Source organism: Boleophthalmus pectinirostris, unplaced genomic scaffold (genome assembly GCF_026225935.1).
Source record: "Boleophthalmus pectinirostris isolate CB_2022bp ecotype Guang Dong unplaced genomic scaffold, ASM2622593v1 HiC_scaffold_1, whole genome shotgun sequence".
NCBI lineage: Eukaryota > Metazoa > Chordata > Actinopteri > Gobiiformes > Gobiidae > Boleophthalmus > Boleophthalmus pectinirostris.
Window position 1 is genome coordinate 36,129,644 of NW_026570970.1, and position 22,079 is coordinate 36,151,722.

The following is a 22,079-nucleotide window of genomic DNA, read 5'->3' on the forward strand; positions in this document are numbered from 1 at the left end:
TCCAAACTCTCCCCTTTCGCCCAAATAGTCTCTGGGCTGTGGCGTGTTTGGCCGGTCACGCAGAGGAAGCCTAAACCCGCAGATCCCTCGAATGCACCACTCTCTGTTTGGACTTTTGATCCTTTAATTGTTCTGGGGCCTATTTATACGACGCAAGCAGAAACACAGGAAACTTTTTGATTGCAAAGAATATGTCCATACACAAAGCGGCTATGGGAACCGGGCCAGGCGAAGGCATTCCAGCGAAAAAGAACTGAAATGACGCTCTGTGGAGTTATGAATTATTCACAAATCGTAACTTAAATTCGCTGTAGCTGATTTTTACCGCCTTAAAAGTGTGAAAAACAGAACTAGTCCACCTTAAACAGTCTGCAGTGCTCCAAAGTTCTTCCTCACTTACCTTATACGTTCTGAGCGTCCTCATTATTCACCGTGATGAGTTTATACACAACTTTCAGAGACCAGAGTGGAGTACTACCATGCTAACAGTGCACTTCCTGATTATCAGAGAATGCTTTATCCAGACAGTACACAGTGGACTTATTTTGACCTCAAGAGCTGCTGGAACAAAACATAATTTACCGAAATACATGAGAAAAAATTGTGTACAGAGTCTTTAAGTTTGCATTTTAGGTTAAAGGGGCACTGTGTAACTTTTTTTTGTGGAGTCGCCTACTTGTTTCTTTGGAGATGTTAGAGTTATTGGAGATGTTCTACACCAGTGTTTTTTTTTTTTCTGGGAACCCATATTTTAAAGATCACAGACCTTCACGACCCATTAAAGGTGGATTTGAGCATTATTGATAATTAATGAGGATATTTTATTGTTGAATGAGTGATCCTGTCTTTGAACAATTAGTATTACTCATTGAACCAACAATAAAAGGATCCATACGTCGCCTATTTGGACATTCAATGTAGCCCTGTGTATTGCAGAGGTACATGCAGATCGTGACAAGGTGACCCCAAAAAAAAAAAAAAAAAAAATCTCTTGCGACCCACCTGAGGGTCGCGACCCAGTCTTTAGAAAACAATGTTCTACACAGTATGGCTTTTAGCATATCTATCTGGCATTTATTCAGTTTTGTTACTTTTGTTTTTAGTTTTGTTGAAAAAAAAAAAAAAAAAGTATTCTTATTGGGCGTGGGCTCTCCTCTCCACAGATCTGACCTGTAATTTGGTCTGTGGCTTTCTGGGAGAAACACCTAAACTCCTTCCACAATCACATCGCTAAACAGGGCAGTAACTGAAGGACTAAAGGGGAAGGGGCGAGGTCTGGAGGACTAAAGGGGAGAGTGATGAGTATGGAGTAGGAACAGTCTCTGAAGGACCAAAGGGGAGAGTGATGAGGGGAGAAGGAGGAGTAGGGTCTGGAGGACTAAAGGGGAGAGTGAGGGGAGAAGAGGAGGGGCAGGGTCTGAAGGACTAAAAGGTGAGAGTGATGAGAGAGGAGGAAGACGAGTGGGGTCTGGAGATATAAGGAACAGTGTGATTGGTCCAACAGGTATCCACATTTCAAAGGCCAGATATTTGTGATCAGAAACACCTGGCTGTAAGTCTTGCGTGATGTCACATAGTACTTGAAACTGCAGAGATCACTAGAGGCAGCACACACGCACCTAGTTTGCACTAAAGTTTGTGAAAAAAAAAATGACTTGGAGCAGTAGATAATGCATTCAAAACACCATATCCACAGTGTTTTGTTCCACTTAAAGCTTGACAAAGGTTACCCAAACACCCTTTCTAATTTCTTCTTTCTCTGGCTTCACTTGTCCTTGAGTTCCACCTGACCATGTGACCTCCTCCGTGCTCTGGTGACTTCACCGAGATCAGAGCCCAGTTTCAAATATTCATGCTCCTCGCACAGTTTAAGAGTCTGATACAGCTCCTTTTTTGCCCTCTGCTCCACCTCCTGCTCGCGACACACTCCGAGCAAGTGTCACGATCAAGGACAGACCGGACCACAGCCGAGGCACTGACCCTCACCTCGCCAAGGTTCTGGTTTAGTCCCAATAAAGACTTGGTTTGGTCTAAGTAGTGTTTCATTTCTGTCCTGTGGATTGGACTTTTGTAGTATCAATACCTGCTCAAACAAATTTCGAGATTTTGTATCGATGAGGATCTGGTTTTCAATTTCGATTTTTGACAACCCTGGTTCTAAGCCTTTTTTACTTTTTGTCTGCTGAGTAGTTACAATCTATGGCCTCCACGGATCATTATTGTACATTTTGCACAGTTTAATCTCAATATTGATCTGAAACTAGAGGAAAATAAAGCAGTGGGTGTGTATAGGGGGTAGGGGGAAACTGGAATTTTCTGAGTCATGGCGTCTTGAATAAAGCATGCAGTAATTCGACTTTTTGAAACACTGTCCTCGTATTGGTATTACATGTTGTATCAGTTATACATCAGTGAATAATCAATGGAAGTTGGAGAAGGCGGGTACCACTTTATGACATCATCTTGTGGATCAGAGTGTATGGGGTTTTGAGGAATAGAGTGAATTTAGCAAATAAAGCTGTAAATTAAGCATAAAATGTGTCTCCTCGGATCTCTGGAGCTAAGCAGGGTTGCAGCTGTGGCTCTGGTTTAGGTGTGTGGATTTTGAAAACATGGAGGAGCATTACCACTTCATGACATCAGCAGGTGGAACAGAGTGTTTTGGGGTTAAGAGATGGGCTGAATTATGTGGCAAAAAACATAACATGAGCTTTGACATTTAAATACACTATAGCCCAGTGACATCTCTGTCCTGTTTGTGTGCACAGTTCATACCTTAGGAGGATCATCATTCTCTCCAGTTTGTAGCTTAAACCAGTGTGTGTACAGTTCATACCTTAGATGGATCATCTTTCTGCCCTGTTTGTAGTCTAAACCAATGCATGTGCAGTTCATACCTTAGGAGGATCATCTTTCAGTTCGGTTGGTAGCCTAAACCAATGTGTGTACAATCCATACCTTAGGAGAATCATCTTGCTGTCTTGTGTGTGGCCTAAACCAGTGCGTGCACAGTTAATACCTTAGGAGGATATTTTTTTCTGTCCGGTTTGTAGTTTAAACCAGTGCATGCAAGTTCATACCTTAGATTGATCATATTTCTTTCTGGTTTGTTGTCTAAACCAGTGCATGTACAGTTCATACCTTAGGTGGAACATCTTTCTGTCCTGTTTGTAGTCTAAACCATTGCAAATTGAGGTCATACCTTAGGAAGATAATCTTTCTGTCCGGTTTGTAGTCTAAACCAATGCATGCATAGTTCATACCTCTGGAGGTTCATCTCTCTGACCTGTTTGTAGTTTAAACCAGAAAGATTATCATACTTTAGGAAGATAATCTTTCTGTCAGGTTTGTAATCTAAACCAATGTATGTACAGTTCATACCTTTGGAGGATCATCTCTTTGCCCTATTTGTAGTGTAAACCAATGCATATACAGTTAATACCTTAGGAGAATCATCTTTCTGTCTGGTCTGTAGCCAAAACATGTGTGTACACAGTTCATACCTTAGGATGATAATTTTTCTGCCCGGTTTGTAGCCTAAACCAGTACAGTACAGTTAATGTCTTCGGTGGATAATCTTTCTGTCTAGTTTGTATCTAAAAAACAGTGCATGTACAGTTCATACCTTTGGAGGATAATCTCTCTGTCCCGTTTGTAGTGGTTTGTAGTCTAAACCAATGCATGTAGAGTTCATACTTTGGGAGGATCATCTTTCTGTTTGGTTTGTAGCAAAAACATGTGTGTACACAGTTCATACATTAGGAGGATCATCTTTCTGCCCTGTTCGTAGCTTAAACCAGTGCATGTACAGTCCGTACCTTATGTGGATCATCTTTCTGTCTGGTTTGTAGCCTAAACCAGTGCGTGCACAGTTAATACCTTAGGTGGATAATCTTTCAGTCTAGTTTGTAGCTAAAAACCAGTGCATGTACAGTTCGTACCTTAGGCAGATTATCTTTCTGTCTGGGTTGTAGCCTACAGCAGTGCATGTACAGTTCATACCTTAGGAGGATCATCTTTGTGTCCTGTTTGTAGTCTAAACCAGAGCATGTACAGTTTGTACCTTAAGAGGATCATCTTTCTGTCCGGTTTGTAGCCTAAAGCAGTGTGTGTACAGTTCATACCTTAGGAGGACTGTCCGCTCTGAAGCCTCCTCAGGTCTGGGATATTCATGAAGCTTCATTGTTTTCAAACATGAATTTTTAAACAAGTGGGTATCAGGTGCACCTTCTCTCACTCTTTCCTCTCCTCTGTCTCTCCTTTGCTCTTTTTCTTTTCTCTCTCTCTCTCTCTCTCTCTCTCTCTCTCACTCTCTCTCTCTCTCACTCTCTCTCTCTCTCTCTCACTCTCTCTCTCTCACTCTCTCTCTCTCTCTCTCTCACTCTCTCCTCTCTCTTTCATCCCTCTTGACTCTTTCTCTCTCTCCTCTCCCCCTCTTTCTCTCCCCCTCACTCTCTCCTCTTTCTGGTCTGTGGTCTGGTCTCTAGTCTGGTCTGTTGTAGTCTCTGGCCTGGTGTCTGTGCGGTCTCTGGTCTGGTCTCTGGTCTGCTCTCTAGTCTGATCTCTGGTTTAGTCTGGTCTCTGGTCTAGTCTGGTCTCTGGTCTGGTCTCTAGTCTCTGGTCTGGTCTCTGGTCTAGTCTGATCTCTGGTCTGGTCTGGTCTCTGGTCTCTGGTCTGGTCCCTAATCTGGTCTTTCGTCTGGTCTCTAGGCTGGTCTGGTCTCTAGTCTCTGGTCTGATCTCTGGTCTGGTTTCTGGTCTGGTCTCTGGTCGGGTCCTGATCTGGTCTCTGGTTTGGTCTCTGGTCTAGTCTGGTGTCTGGTCTGGTTTCTGGTCTGGTCTCTGGTTTGGCCTCTGGTCTGATCTCTAGTTTTGGTCTCTGGTCTGGTCTCTGGTCTTTCGTCTGGTCTCTAGTCTGGTCTGGTCTCTGGTCTCTGGTGGTCTGGTCTCTAGTCTGGTCTGGTCTCTAGTCTCTGGTCTGGTCTCTGGTCTGGACTTCTGGCTCAGTGTCAGGACTTTAACAGCGAGTCTCTAACCCGGTTTTACGAGAGACTGGAAAAAGTGACTGGGGAGTTGTCATCTGATGAGTTTGCAAGAAGAGCAGACGCCATTGTGTTTCGAGCGCAGACACTTAAAGCGACGATTACATGCACAATTACACACTCTGGACACTAAAGCTGCACTCAGGAACTTTCCTAATGGAGCCTCTGCCACCGGCTCGTCTCCATGGAGATATCGCCTTGCCTAGAATGTCCCACAACATGACAAAGAACAGATCTAGTTAGAACAAATCTAGTTTGCATTTATTCTATTACAGGTGTTGAAAAACATGCATTCTTATTGTGAGCAGGGTTGCCTCTCCGCAGATCTGACCCGTAACTTGACCTGGTGGTATGGTCTCTTGATATGTTTAAGAATGGTGAAAAATTAAGACATTAATTACACAGTACACAGCAAAAAGTGCAGTGTTAAATTGACTCTCACACTGCAAAAAAAACAAAATCTAGTCAAGTTACGATGACTTAAATTAAGAAAGTTTTATCATGATTTGAGTAAATTTCACTTGACAAGTAAAAATATCCGCCAGTGCAACAAGATTTTTTGTACGTAAAATATGAAAATACATCTTGCTACACTTAAAATAAGAAAAATAACAACTTTTTGCACTTAAAATGAACAAAATCGAATGTTGCTTGAATTAAGAAAAACACACTTATCCCATTCGTAGATAATTTTACTACTCAAATAGTCAAATGTTCTTAATTTAAGTCATTTGAACTTACCTAGATATTGTTTTTTCCAGTGCACAGATGAAATGTTAACATTTTCTCAGAGTTTATATGAGTCCAATCTCTTTTAGAGTTAATTTAACATTTTTGGAAACGTTAATTAAGTAACACTGGACCAAAGTTCCTGTTTAACCTCAAAATCAAGAGTTATAAGAATTTTTTGACAGTAAACAGATAACACTTTGTAGGATTATCCTGATTTAGCTAAACACACAGAGGTGTTTTGTTTTTACACTTTATTTGAGTTAATTTAAAATGAAATTATGAACAAAACTGGTTCAAACTGGTCTTCTCTCATGGGAGTTTGAAGTGGTGGGTGGGAAGTGCCAAATACTAAGGGAAAATGAATGAACTCCATCTATATCAGCTCTGGCAAATAACCCCAACTCAAACCTCCATTTAACTTTCAAATAGCTAAAATAACACTTTTTTGTGTTAAAAACAACTCTATAACTCAGTATTTTACTCTGAAATTTTAGTCTACGTTTATATGATGATGGTCTGAGCAGAAGACGCAAAAGTGGCGTCGTGTCTTCACTTTGTATTCCGTCTTTAGTCAAGCGTTTGCAGGAATAAATCCGTGTGCATATGGTGACGCAAAAGTGTGTGGAATTGGATTGTGTATGCATGTCAGGCGGCTCGGTGGTGACGTTCGGTGATGATGTATGTGACGTAAAACTCGTGCACAACCTGAGCAGATCTGACCAGAGTTTTGCGTCTTGGGCAGTGTAGACGGAAACACTACGACGGAACGGATTCAACTTTTCCACTCTGGAGGATGGTTTCAGATTTTCACGTTTTTAAGCCCCAAAAACGCCATCACTGTCTAAACCAAGGGTGTCCAAACTTTTTTCATCAAGGGCCACGTATTTAAACACAGATGAAGCAGAGGGCCGATCGAGGGCCGTAGACTGATGCTCATTACACTGACTAATTGAAATATGTGCATGTTTAAAAGGTTAGAATGAGCCATCAGACTTTATTCACGCTAAGATCCTTAAAACCACACACTAAATATTAAATAATAGCTTTATTAAGGTAGATTTTCAAAAAAAAACTTGCAATAAAAAGTTAATGTTTCATTGATGCAAGGTCATTTGGGCCAATTCTCATGGTAGCCTGAGGGCCAAGAAAAATATGTTTGAGGGCCGCATTTGGCCCACGGACCATAGTTTGTCGTTTTTACCCGCAAGTATTCTCGTGTAAACAGACCCTGAAACCTCCTGTTTTTTCTGTGCAGCTCGCCAAAGAACTTCTGAATTCTATGTATTAGACTTCATGAATAAAATGTGATTAATTCGCGATGTAAAAGTGTCATTTTGATGCCTAACTTCTGCACTAATAAAAGGATAAAGGTTTATGTTTAATCTGCACTTAACTGTTCCCTCTCTAAAGCTCTTCTTCTGTCTATTCTCAATTTCTTTCTGCTGCTAAAATGAGTCGCTCTCTGGCATTTTATTTTTATTTTTTTCATAAACTTTGCTCACCAGAAGAAAAAGATTGGAGACTCTTGCTCGGCCATAGACTTAAACATTCAAAATAAAAGTTTATATCCTTTGATTGTAAAAAAAAATCCTCAAAATTTCATGAATCTAGATACGTTTAAAGCCAGAAAAGAGAATCATTCCACCAGAAAAGTTACATAATGCAGCTTTAAACCTAATAGTTGGGTTTAATCGCAGGATCTGGCAACCCAACGTGCGGAGCTCATTCTGCTTTCTGATTGGACACCGGGCTCGAGAAACACAATTTAACATATAGACATAAAACGACACAACATATAAAGAGAAGAGAGGAGAGAGGGAGAGAGGGAGGACAGATAGAGGGATGAGAGAGTGAGAGAGATAGAGGAGTAGAGCGATATTAGCTGCAGCGTTGCCTCTTGGATGTGTGTCTGAAATGGATCTGTCAGACACTCAGACGACCAGCGCTATAAATACACGACTTTAAGGTTTTCACAGCAGATTCAACGCCACATAAAGCTTTATTCAGGGACATTTTAGTGGCCGTGGACACAGCGCTTTTATGGAGCGGCCTTTCATGTGGATTTTAAATGAACAAACTGAAAATAATGTCATGAAAAAAAGCTCGCAGGGACAGAGAGTGAGCGAGAGAGAGAGAGCCGGAGCGGCGTCTGCGTCTGGAGACCGAGCGCTGTTTAAAATGTGATCTACGGACCAAAGTTAACGAACGCAGATTATACTTTTCTTCAAGTGTTTAGTTTTAATGATGCAACAGTGTGGAACTTTTTTGGTTAAGAGTCTGTTAAGTTCTTGTTTCTATGGAGATGTCATTGCTCTGCCTGGAATACTTTACATTTTTTTCAGTTACAGGTGGTTTTAGAGCTCAAAAATACCCAGAAAAACAACATTCTGACTGTGAGCGGGGTCGCCTCTCCACAGATCTGACCCGTAACTTGGTCTGGTTTGGTTTCCATGAAGATAGAAAGGTTTAATGCCATACTCTGAAACATTCCAGGTAAAGCAATGGCATCTTCAGGGAGAAAAGCGTTTGACGGACCCTCCAAAAGAAAAGTTACACAACGCGTCTTTACGATTAGATTAAGTTCTTATTTTTTTGTTCATCGCAAACGTTGATTCTGATCTAAAACTGAGCTGATTGGCTGATTCTTCATTGTAGAATTTCACTCAACTAAGAAACAACAGGAAAGAAAAAGGAATAAAAATGTTACATAACACTTTTGAACCCTACATGTGTGACCTGGAGTTCCAAATGTTGAAATAAAGATAATCATAATCATAATTAAAAAGTGGGTGGAGTTAGAGGGTAAGTGAAAACATGAATTTTCTCAAGCCTCAAATTCAGGACAATACTAGAATACACGGCAAAAAGTGGAGTGTTAATTTTAACATTTTCTAAGGGTTTAGTCCAAGAGTCCAATCTGTTCTAGAGTTAATTTAACATTTTTGGAAATGTTCATTAAGTAACACTGGACCAAAGTTCCTGTTTAACCCCAAAGTCAAACGTTATATTAATGTTTTGAGAGTAAACAGATAACACTTTGTAGGGTTATTCTGATTTACAGCACACAGAGGTGTTTTGTTTTTACACTTTTTTTAGTTGATTTAAGATGGAATTATGAACAAAACTGGTTCAAACTGGTCTACTCTCGCGGGAGTTTGAAGTGGTGGGTGGGAGGAGCCAAATTAACCCTAAGAGAAGTTGAATTAACACTAGGGAAGTTGAATTAACACTAGGGGAAGTTGAATTAACACTAGGGGAAGTTGGATGAACTCTAGGGGAAGTTGAATTAACACTAGAGGAAGTTGAATGTTCTTCAGCCATATGAACTCTGATAAATAACCCCAACTCAAACCCCTATTTAACTTTCCAATAGTTAAAATAACACTTTTTGTGTTAAAAACAACTCTGAAATATGTCACCCTGAAATTTTAACCCTCCAGTTTTTGCTGTGTAGTATTTGTCAAGCACGCAGGAATCACTCGACATACAACTCTGAGTGTGAGAGAACGCTTTACTGTACACTGAAGTTAAAAGTTAAAAGTCAGTGGTGGAAGAAGTACTCGATTTGGGTACTTAAGTAAAAGTACAGCTACAAGAGTACAAAAAAACCCAACACAAAACCAAACAAAAACACTCAAGTAAAAGTAGCAGTATTACATGAAAGTACCTGTGTAAAAATGTACTTAAAGAGTAAAAAGCAAAAGTATCTCGTGCAGATTGTGGGATCTAATAAAACTTAAAATATATTGATTTTGATTTGATTTTTAGCTGTTTTTATTTGTATATTTTTGTTTGTTTGACTGTCAGTGTGTTGAAAATAAACCCTCAGTCTTTTCTGCAGGTCTCAAACTGTAATACAAATACTTTTACTTTTCAGTCCTTTTCCAAAAAAAAAAAAAAAAAGTTTTACCTTGTGCGTTACTCTGTTTTTCGACTTGTGGACAGCTAGAATCAGCATTGGCTTTGGTATTATGCAACTTCAAAAACATGCAAAAGAATGTACTTAAAGCAGAACAAAAAACAGACTATTTAAAGCATCAGGTTGGAACTTTTCTGGTGGATAAGATTACTTTGCATTGTGCGTTCTGCATTTAGCGTTTATTCAACCTCATGTGTTTTTAAGTATAAAAACTGTTACATGATCAAGGACCAAATGCAGAGTCTAAGCCAGTATTTCTCAAACTATGGTCCACGAGCTCCTTCAGGCAGGACTTGGACAATTTTGTAAAGTTAATTTCATCGACTTTTTTTGTCCTCCTTTTGTTCTAACTACAGCAGAAATGGTGCAGTTCACTTTTCACAGCGTTTCTCCATCAATACACAAAAACACGACACAAAACCGAACGCGGCAACTTGACAAACATGATTCGACGTGCGGTTGTTTCATTAGTGGGACGCATGCTGACTGTGTTGTGATGGTGCTCTGAAGGGGGGGTGACTTAGTGCAGGGAGCAAAGCGAGGGGAGAGGGCCAAAAGTGAAAAGTGAAATGAAATTGTAAGTTATAAACACATGTGAATAGAGGTGTAACAGGACATGCAGTGTTGGGGAGTAACAGATTACATGTACCAGAGTTACATAATCAGAGTACAAATTATGAGTAACTGTATTCAGTTACAGTTACTGTTTCAGCGAGTGGTAATTGGATTACAGTTACTTGGTTGAAATAAATGGATTACACAGAGGTATTTTCCTGTTTTCACATTTTGGACTATTAATTCCCTTTTTTTTCAGTAATTCCACTCATTGCCGGAAACCAAACTAAACTAGATCTAAACCAGGTCTAAACCCAGGTCCAAACCTGATCTAAACCAGGTCTAAAACCAGGTCCAAACCAGGTCTAAATCAGGTCTAAACCAGGTCTAAACCAGGACTTAACCAAGACTAAAACCAGGACTAAACCAGTTCTAAACCAGGACTAAATCAGGTCATCTTTGCTTCTCTTCAGCAAATCAAGTAATCCAAAGTATTCAGATTACGTTACTCACTTTAAGTAATTTAATAGATTACGTTACAAACTACATTTTGGGGTATGTAATCTGTAATCTGTAGGGGAATACATTTTAAAAGTCACCTTTCCAACACTGAGTACATGCATTCATTGAGTTCGGTGCAGGACTGCGCACTAGTGACTTTGTGCAATTTGTGTGTGTTTACATTCCGCCATTACATGTGCAGCTACACGGGAGGTTTGGCTCTTTAATATTCTCAAGGGAACTCATCCGTGATTGTGGTGACAGTGTTTCCCGCAGCGCTTTATAGTTAGGGCGACCACCTTGACAACAATTGCCCCCCGCCTTGACCACGTCCCTCCAAACCACATGAATCCTTGCAACACTACGACCGTCACGGCTCCCCCACATACCCGCGACCCCTGGCAAAAGTGTATTTTCAACCTCTGCGGACATTGTAACATCAACACACAATGTGGACAAGTTGGTTTTTCTGGCCAGAAATATGAAGATTGAGCAAAAGTTCTTGCTGGAACTGTTAGTGCTGCGGTTGACTTTTTGAAAAGTTTTGTTTACTGTTTACAAGGAATTTATTTATCTTTCATTTTTTCATACATTTCTTGCTTATTTGAGAATATTTTATTTAACTTGTTAGTTTTGCCAAGCAGCACTTTGCATTTAGTTTATTTTCCCATTTGTATAATGTTCAAACAAATTGTTGGTTTAATACAGGGGTTTTCAATCTTGGGGCCCATTTTTTTCTGAACAAGGTAACCTGGAGCCCTATCTCGTATTAAATGTATTATATTGTACTGATTGTGGGGCCCCCAAGGAGGTGGTCCCGGCCTGGTGGCTAAGAATCACTGGTTTAATAAACACACAAACAGTTTTACATTTTTTTCCCAAACTGTACCCAAAATGAACTGAACCGTGACCTCAAAACCGATGTACATACCGAACCGTGACTTTTTTGTACCGTTACATAGTATAGTTTTTTTAGTAACTTTTTGGTTGGGAGTCCGTCGCCTGCTTGTTTCTATGGAGATGTCATTGCTGTGCCTGAAATGTTCCACAGTGTGACATTAAACATTTCTACCTTACACTTATTCAGTTACAGGTGGTTTCTTATTTGAGAATATTTTATTGAACTTATTAGTTTTGCCAAGCAGCACGTGGCATTTCTTTTATTTTCCCGTTTGTATAATGTTCAAACACATTGTTGGTTTAATACAGGGGTTCTTAAACGTTTCAATCTTGGCGCCCAAATTTTTCCGAACAAAGTAACCTCGGGCCCTATCTCGTATCTCCTATATTGTACTGACTGTGGGGCCCCCAAGGAGGTGGTCCCGGCCCTACTTTGGGCCCCTGCCCTATGGTTAAGAATCACTGGTTTAATGAACACACAAATGGTTTTGCATTTTTTTTCGCAAACTGTACCTGAAAATGAACTGAACCGTGACCTCAAAACCGATGACCGTGATTTTTGTGTACCATACATAGTATAGTATTTTTTTAGGAACTTTTTGGTTGGGGGTCCATCACCTGCTTGTTTCTATGGAGATGTCATTGCTGTGCCTGAAATGTTCCACAGTGTGACATTAAATAGCTCTACCTTACACTTATCAGTTTTATAGCTCAAACATACCTAGAAAAACAGACACTCTGACTGTGATCTTGATCTGGTTTGTTCTCCATGAAGATAGAAAGGTTTAATACCGTACTGTCTCCACAGAGAAAAGCCTTTGACGGACCCTCCACCAGAAAAGTTACACAGTGCACCTTTACGTTAAGTAGCGTAATCTGCGGCGGCATTATGACGGTCCTGCATCCGTTTTCGACGGTGCTGCTGTGAGAAGTTCAAACCAGTTGAAGTATGTCCCCTCCGTCTGCTGCAGTGTGGAGGTTTTGGCCCTGCGCTGGTCCACATTCCTGCGTGTGGTTTCCCTGTCAGATAAAAATACGCGGGTCATCCCCTGGCATCACGGAGCGGGCACTGAAGCTATAATCACCCAGATCCCCGCGCCAACCGGGAGAGAACTGTGGCCTCACGCAACCTCACCGTCCTGGGACAAGGGGACGGGGGGGAGGTGGGTCAGGTTTATTTGACGCCCAGATACAAATCGAATCTGAAACTGTCGACGCACTGTAGACTCTGCTCTGTCTGGACCTCTGTTACTTAAGATAGACTTGAATCTGAGTTTTCTTTTAACATAAGCATCAGCCAACAGTTTTTCAGTTTCGTCACTCTCACCTTTTGGTTGAAAATCAAACTCCTGATCTCCTGAAAATGTGGGTGGTGGATCTTACAAACTATCTAAAAACTTTTATGGTAGTTATTGCTAATGTGTAACTGATTCCACCGTAGAAATAAAACTAAATACATGGCGTTTCTGCACAGCATCAGTTGAAACTACTCTACAATGTGTTGCATCTTGTCTAGAGATGTAAACAATAACCGAAATATCGTCATTGCATCGTCAAAAGTCTCGTAATAATATCGTGGACCATCATAATATATGGAATTACAAGTCTCTTTGCTTAAATTCATTGTTATGCTGCAAAAAATAGCTGAATAAAAACAGGTGGAACTACATAGACCATGATCCTTTGCTCCGTTTCAGTGCAGACTACATGAAGAAATAACTGTTTTTTAAGTAGCACTTTTAAATGTTTTGGATTCTTTGGATTAAGGTTTGTCCAGAAATTTTAAGAGAAATTGTTTAGTCCTGGTTAAATCCTGGTTTAGACCTGGTTTTATTCCTGATTTTGATCCTTGTTTAGACCTGGTTTTAGTCCTCATATTACTCCTGGTTTAGTCCTTGGTTTAGTCCTGGTTTAGACCTGGTTAAATCCTGGTTTACACCTGGTTTTATTCCTGATTTTGATCCTTGTTTAGACCTGGTTTAGACTTGATTTAGTCCTGGTTTAGACCTGGTTTAGACCTGGTTTTAGTCTAGAATTTAGTCCTGGTTTAGACTTAGTTCTTCTGGTTTGGACCTGATTTTAGTATTGGTTTAGACCTGGTCTTAGTCTAGATTTTAGTCCTGGTTTAGTCCTGGTTAAATCCTGGTTTAGACTTGGTTTTATTCCTGATTTTGATCCTTGTTTAGTCCTGGTTTAGACCTGATTTAGACCTGGTTTAGACATGGTTCTTCTGGTTTAGACCTGATTTTAGTCCTGGTTTAGTCCTGGTTTGGAGGGTTGTCGGAATGACAGAATGTCGGGTGGCGGTTCGTTGGAATAAGGTTTGTTCCCCGAAAGACCCAATCTGCCTGAGAGAATCTTCTATAGTGAGGCGAGTGATTTCTGCAGAAAGAGACTTAACTGTTGTGAGTTGCTTTCCACATTTACACAGAGTAGTTTTTTTTATTGAAGATTGACTTGAGCAGAAGACAACAAGTTAAATTATTCAAGATTCTCATAAAAGCTTGAGTTCTACAGACCTTTCAACCTTTCTTCCATCACTGGGCCAAGGTGTCTAAACTGCTGTCAAACGCCTGAATACCCTTTATGTCTCTGATCCAGTTTCTTTTCACGTCAGAAACACGATACCTCTTTTCACGTCTGACTAGCTCGGCCTTGTTTTCGTTGCGTGGTCTGGTGCGAGTCCTGCTGATCTTCCCGCTGTCCTTGTCCTTTACGCGCAAATTAGCAACATTTTTCTGCGGTCACACCTCGGCCTCGGTACTTTTCTATATTTGGTCTCGTGTTTGAGGTTCGGAACGGCGTGCAGATCAAAATAGCCGGAGAAATGTCTGTGAATTCTTACGAGGCGATTGAAGTTCCGCAGGTTTCTTCTTATCTTGGTTTAACTGAAGCTTTGACATAAGACGTTTTGGGTTTGCGAAGGGAAATTCAAAGATCTAATGATGATTCAATAGATTAAAGGTTCCATATGACGCTATTTTCTGATCCATGTTCTAATGTAGTTTCCTCATCACAAACAAACCTGGAGTTGAGTTTTTGAAATCTTTCATGACATCATAAGGTGGAACGGAGCATCTTGAGTTTTGGAGATGTAGACAGACTAAAAATAAAGGATTACGCAAACATCTGAATGAAACAAAACTTAACTCCTGTATGTTTTTGGGAGGTAACAACATTAAGTTTTAAAGCTCACAAGAATCTGTTTTGTGTGACGTAGGACTTCCCAACAAATCCAACTGTAGTTTTGTAGGTCTGTAGCTCTATTCACACGGGATAAGTACAACCTGGGGATGTGTGGTAATTTGTAAATTACCGCCCCACGTCGCACGGGATAAGCGAAGTCGGTAAATGACTCTGTTTTACTGATATTACGACCGGATATGCCATAACGTCAGCTATAAAAATAGGAAGGGAAGTTAGTATAAAGGCGACTGGACCAGGACTAGACCAGGACTGAACCAGGACTAAACCAGGTCTAAACCAGGACTGGGTCAGGACTGGACCGGGGCTAATCCAGGACTGGTATAGAACTGAATCAAGACTAAACCAGGACTTAACCAGGACTAAACCAGTGTCAATCTAGCGGCCGAGTTGCGCGGATCGCTCCCCTCCCTCGGTTCTCAGTGTCGATCTCGCGGTCACTAGATCGCCCCCCCCGATATGGAGGATGTAGCCAAGCTTGTTATTAGATAGTTATATTATTTAAAATGTTCCTTACCACTTGCTGCTACACATGTCATCCAGCGAGAATTGGCTCTGTTCTTGGACCTCTTCCCTTTTTCTGCAGATCGGTTCACATATAATGCAATATGGGGCCGTATTAGAATTTGCCCCTAAAAAGCTCAAAACTGCTAATTAATATTTCTACCGCAGCCTCCATATTCAAGCCAGAAGGATAGAAAACACTGAGATGCAGATTCACACGGGACTAGTATTATCACCGGACGTCTGTGTTTGGCGAAATATAGTAGGTCCTTTGCGGCGTAATTTTTACTTTACAAATTACAGATATGGTGCATTCGTACGGGATTAAGATCTCAGGAATCCTCCGCAATGATTACAAATCACCAAAGGTCCACAGGCGGATTTTTTTACGGAATAACTTATTACGGACTTGCACTTTGACGTTGGTTTCCATTTCGGGGCTGAAAATGTTCTAAACTCCCTTAAAACGTAAAGGCGCTGTACCTGATTTTTACCGTCTTAAAAACGTGAAAATACTGACGTGAAACAGTTTGCAGTGTCCCGAAGTTCTTCCTCACTTACCTTATGCATTCAGAGCATCCTAATTATTCACCATGATGAGCTGTAGTGGTAAAACTAACAACAACTAGCATGCTAACCCACACCTCCTGATTACCTGACAATGAAACTCTTGATAAGTAGATGCAAACAGTACACAGCAGACTTATTTTGACCTCAGGAGCGGTTTATACAATATATCTGTACTGTATATCTGTACTGGGGGCATGTTTTGCTCAAATACAACACAAATTGGGTTAATAACGTTAGCTTTTAGTTTAGTTTGCGTTGTACCTCTTTGGTCAGTTCAAAACATACACGAGAGTTGTTTTGTTGCTTTGAAGTGGCAGAGGTGGGACCAAGTCGTTGTTTTGCAAGTCTCAAGTCTTTGACCTCAAGTCCGAGTCAAGTCCTAAGTCCAAGTCAAGTCTCGAGTCACTGGCCCATAAGTCCAAGTCAAGTCCAAGTCAAGTCCAAGTCGTCTGCTTTGAGCTTCAAGTCATTTCAAGTCTTTAAGCTACTAAGTACTTTGGTTTAGATTTTTGCAAGTTATATGAATTTTAAGCTAAATTTCCTGAAAAATCATGGTAAATTTATGCATGAGTATTTATATAAGAGTTATAGAAATGCATTTTCTTTTTTTAATGTCTTGACAAGATCTTAGTGTGAATCATGACGGTCAGAACAGAAAGAATTCAGATTAATAACAGTTAATTTGTCGTGTAATCTGCACTGAAATGGATGGATCAAGTTCTATGTAATTCCTTCTGTTTTACTGTATTATACTGTATATTACTGTAGTACATTTGAAGATACCACATCACAGTACTTCAGTTACTGTTGCCATAGTAACAAATGAAAAAAGTTAAGCACCACATTTATCAACTGTAAAGAGAAAAGTATTTTCTAAAAACATATATATATTTTTTTAGAAGAAGCATCAAGTCTTCTTAAGTCACAGGCCTCAAGTCCGAGTCAAGTCCCGAGTGAGTCCAAGTCAAGTCCCAAGTCTTCGTCCATTTTATTAAGTCAAGTCTCAAGTCCTTAAAATAGTGACTCAGGCCTGACTCGGGTCCAAGTCACGACTCGCAAATCCCCACCTCTGTGAAGTGGCGCCCCTCCCCCTTCTAATGAGATAAAACTAAAAAAAAAAAAAAACAGAAAGAAAAAAAAAGAAAACATAATTAAATCTTTTGCACCTGTTGCGTCTCGGTTTCACATGTGTAAAAACAGTGAGCGTGTTTTAAAAGTGTAGTTTGTCAGAGCAGCTTCACCACAGCTGTCACCACCCCTCCCCCTCCTCTCCTCTCTCTCCTCTCTCCTCTGCTCTCCCTCTTTTTCCCTCTTCCTTTCCCTTCTGTCTCCACCTCTACGACCTTTCCCTTCCCTTTCTCCGATCCTCACCCCTCTCCTCTCTCTTCTCTCTCTGTCCTCCTCACCCAAGATCTTCTCTCTCCATCACTTCTTCCATTCCTTCTTCTCTTCCTCCCTCCTTCCCTCTCTCTTCCCCTTGTCACTGTGGCCCCTGCGTAAACAAACAGAAGTTCACATTTGGAGCCCGAGAACCGCACCTGCCCCTCCGTTTTTTTTTTTTTTTTTTACGAGCGACGAGAGAAAGCAGCTCGGGCTCGCTCTCAGCTGGAGGAGGAGGAGGAGGAGGAGGGCTCGGCGCACTGTCCGCTCGTTTGAAAGTTGGCGGTGCGATTCCAGCTCCCACGGTACTATACTATACTGTCGTTGTGTCCTTGGGCAAGACACTTCCCACTCCACCTCTAGTGTCTGCGTACACTGGTGTGTAAACGCGAGTGGTGAGTGAGTTGTGAGTGGTTTCTTGACGGAAAGAGCTTTGAGTGACTTGAAGGTTTTGGAAAAGCGCTGTATATAAATGTGACCGTTTATAGATTACTACTGCAAATACTACTACTACTACAATACAGGAGCTAGTTATACTTATATAGGAAGTACCCGCAGTTGTAAGCATCAGTCGTGAGCAGTACTTGTTACATTTACTTGAGTTTTCGTCATCTTAACTTCATTTCAGAGTACTTTTAGCTGCATGCTTTTACTCCTACTTGGGTCATAGTTTTATTGAAGTAACAGTACTCTTACTTGAGTAAAAGAGTCAAAAGCTTCATGTGACAATCTGAAATTATTTGAACATTTGTGTTTCTTGTGTTTCTCCTTCAGAAATGCTTTTGTTTGTCTCATTTTTGTGTCCGTGCTTTGAAAATACTAGATTTTTGTGACACTTCAAATGATAAATCAGACGCTATAGTACTTGAGTAGTACTTTCCCCACTTACTTTTTAGTCTTACTTGAGTCATTTCTTGGACCACTACTTTGTACTTCCACTTATGTAACATTATTTTGAAGTAGCATTATGCAAAAAACTAAATCTCGTCAAGTTAAGATGACTTGAATTAAGAAAGTTTTATCATGATTTGAGTAAATTTCACTCGACAATTAAAAATATCTGCCAGTGGAACAAGACTTTTTGTACTTAAATATAAAAATACATCTTGCTTCAGTTAAAAGAAGAAATGAAATGTTGTTTGAATTAAGAAAAACACATTTATTCCATTCCAACTTGTCAAATTGAATCTACTCACATAAAGTAAAATGTTCTTAATTTAAATCAATTTAATTTACTGAGACGTCGTTTTTTTTGTTTTTTGTTTGTTGTTTGTTTTTTCCCCCAGTATACTCTTACTTGAGTCCAATGGCTACTCTATCTCCTCTCCTAAACATTCCCAATCATCATACACTTGCTGTGTTTAAAAGCGCACCAAAAATCCGATTGTAATCCGATTTCTGGACTTAAACACTGGCTGGCTCACGTGCACACTCAAAATCTGATTATAATCTGATTTCTGCACCTTTAAGATGATTTCTATGACACGGAAATGGCAAACCTGACGTGAGCGACCCGTATTGGAACTGATTTTGCTTAACTGAAACATAAAACTCCAAAAAAAATCTCATTATAATCAGATTTGGAATGGCAAAGCTTAAAAACAAAAGTGAAAGTGAATTATCTTTCTAAAAACCCACTCGCACGTGTCACCGGGCATTTTTGAAGATCAGATTTCTCTCGCGCTGTAAAGTGAAACCAAAAATCAGATCTCACTCTTGGGTTATCTGATTACTCTGGTTATCTGATTTCTCCAGGCCATTTAAATGTACCAGTGTCTCTTGGTTAAAAGGCACATTTTACACTAGTTTTTTGATCTAGAGTTGTGTTTTTTTTTTCCGATTCAAACATTTTTAACACAAAACCTGAGCGTCTTCTCTCGACCTAAACACTGTTCCACCTTGTGATGTCATGCGGCAGTACAGGAAGTGCTCTACTGTGTTTTTAAACTCCACGCAGCTTCACCAGAATCATTTGGTGAAACTTCAGTCCACGAATTTCCAATCTCCACTGAAAAAATAGAAAAGCTAAAGGAGCTGTTCACTTGAAAACCACCACTTCACGACATCACGAGGTGGAGCAGAGCGTTTTCAGCTTTGGAGTTGTACAGACAATTAATAAAGAGTTACTCAAACACATGTAAATCAAACAAAACGCAATTCCAGGTCTGTTTTAAATCTCACAAGAGTAAATGTTGCATAATATGGGACCTTTAATGTATCGTAAAAGACTGAAATTCAACTAATGAAATACGATACCGGATCAGATGTTTTTAGAATCATATCTTTGACAGTGCTAGTGTAGTGTGGAAGTGTTAGTTTGCATGTTTGGCTGCTGTTGTGGCTTGTATGGTTTGACAACATTGCCCCCTATTGTCTGTTTTAATAATAATGTTCTAGTCCAGTGTTTCTTAAACTGTGGGGCCTGTACTCGTGCTGTAACTCGTCTTGGTTGTAGTCAGGGATCTAATGCTTAACTTTAGGTGGATTTCGATGGGAATATGAGGTGTCAGCCGATGTTAAGTTTTGGTTTAGTCCTGGTTTATGTTTTTTGTTTTGTTTTGGGGTTTTTTCTCCTGAAAGTTTGCAATTTCCAACCAGATTTCCAACTATTCATGTCAGTAGAGACCTTCACGTGACAAACTAAACATGTGGTTCTATCCTTGTTTCAGAAATCCATACTATTGCCCTCAATTAAAACACTATACAGACTTCCTTTTTTTTTCTTCTGTTTTTAATGAAATTCGACTTTTCTGCAACAATGTCCTGAAACATCGGTGCTACTTACTCACTGCAAAAAAAAAAACTAAATCCAGCCAAGTTGAGATGACTTGAATTAAGAAAGTTTTATCATGATCATGAAGTCAAATGATCTGCCAGTGGAATAAAATGTTTTGTACTTAAAATATGAAAATACATCTTCCTACACTTGAAATAAGAAAAACAACACATTTTTTGCAGAAACAAATCAAATGTTGCTTGAATTAAGAAAAACACACTTACTCCATTGGTAGATCATTTTACTTGTCAAATTATATCAACTCAAATAAAGTAAAAGGCACTTAATTTAAGTCAAATTAATTAATTCATTTAATTTACCTAGATATATAATATATATATATATATATATATATATATATATATATATATATATATATATATATATATATATTTTCAGTGAAGTTTACTACCATACTCCAGACATGGGCAATGTACAGCTCCCGAGCCATAAACTGTCCTTTGGTTCGACTCTGACCAGCCCATTTAAGCACATTTGGAATTACAAAATAAACATATTTTATCATTTGACCTCATGCATGAAGTAAAGCAACATTACTTTTATTTTAGAGGTGTTTTTTATGATATTTCTTGTAAGGCAACCTCACTTTTTCATTGTTTAGTCATGACATAAACTCTTCCCAGTCTGACCAGCTCATCAAAACGATGACCTTTATGCTTTATAAAGAAATATAATTAATATTATGCAGAACTGAATTAAGCGTTTTGGCCTCAACAGTATTTTCTGTTTCTCATGTGGCCCCATAGGAAAAAATAAATAAAAATAAAATTGCCCATCCCTGATCTTACGCAGACCTTTGCGTCACCGACACATCACAGACATTCTGTGATGGCAACAATTCCCGAGATCGAGGATTTAAAGTCGGAACAAAGAGAATGTTTGGTGAAAAGACGTTATTGCCCTTCCCCTTTGGTGCATTACATACGTCACGACCAAATAGCAGCGTCTGGTTAAATAAAAAAAAAAGTACCCACCTACCGTCAAGCGAACGAATCCTAATGCTGCGAGGTCAGACGGTGAAGCCGGCTGATGAATCAGGCTTAATAGAGACAAGAACCTCCACTGGAAAAAACTGACAGTGTACATTTAATTTATAAGTCATTTTGTTTTCCCAGTGCTTTTCATCAATGCATGTAGTAAAATATATTTGTGATGTAACATGCTCTCCCTGACCCTGACCGTGCTTCTGTTGTGTATCTGCAGATCGTGAGTCCAGAGAGCACGAGGAGACCATGGGCCCCGAGGTCACAGAGGAACTGGCCCCGGCCAAAGTCCCCCTGCTGCCCATCGTCAACAGTAAAAAGGTCCACGCTCTGCGCAAGGAACAGAAGCGGAAGCTGGGGAAGCAGAGGTCTATGGGCACTCCCATGGACTACTCCCCTCTGCCCATCGACAAGCACGAGCCCGAGTTTGTGAGTCCACACTTCACTTCTGTCTCTGCCGCCTGGATTGAACCTGTGTGTCCCTGTCTGTGGTCCCTACCCCCCCTTACCCTCCTCTGTGTGTGTGTGTGTGTGTGTGTGTGTGTGTGCTACAGTCGTCTTACTTTCCTCTTTACATGTGTGTTTATGTGTGTATGGTGTGTAGGGTTACAGTGCTCTAACCCAGTGTTTCCCAGACTTTTTTTCTGGGGATCCATAGTTTAAAAGTCACAAACTTTTGACCCAAGTCAACAGACGTTATTCGTAAATCACAAAATAAAGGTGGATTTGAGTATAGTTGAACATTAATGAGGATATTTTATTGCTGACTGAGTGATCGTGTCTCTGAACAGTTGTATTACTCAAGTTTTAAACAATGAAAAACAGTCATTGAAGCAACAATAATAGGATCCACAAGTCGCCTATTTGGACTTTAACTGTAGAACATTTATTTTTCTTTTCAACATTCAACTTAACCACCAATATTGAAACAAAATAGTCAATAAAATAATTAGATCATGACAAGGCAACCCCCAAAAAATCCCAGTGTGTCC

General features: G+C 40.0%; 1 protein-coding gene across 1 annotated transcript in view; it reads left to right on the forward strand.

Moving 5' to 3' along the window:
- LOC110175846 (insulin-like growth factor-binding protein 5) overlaps positions 1–22,079 on the forward strand; it is a 45,141-nt gene that overhangs the window by 21,209 nt on the left and 1,853 nt on the right. Inside the window, exon 2 of the mRNA XM_020942065.2 lies at positions 21,308–21,516. Coding sequence (XP_020797724.1) covers positions 21,308–21,516 — 209 coding nt within the window. The remainder of the gene's footprint in view (positions 1–21,307; positions 21,517–22,079) is intronic.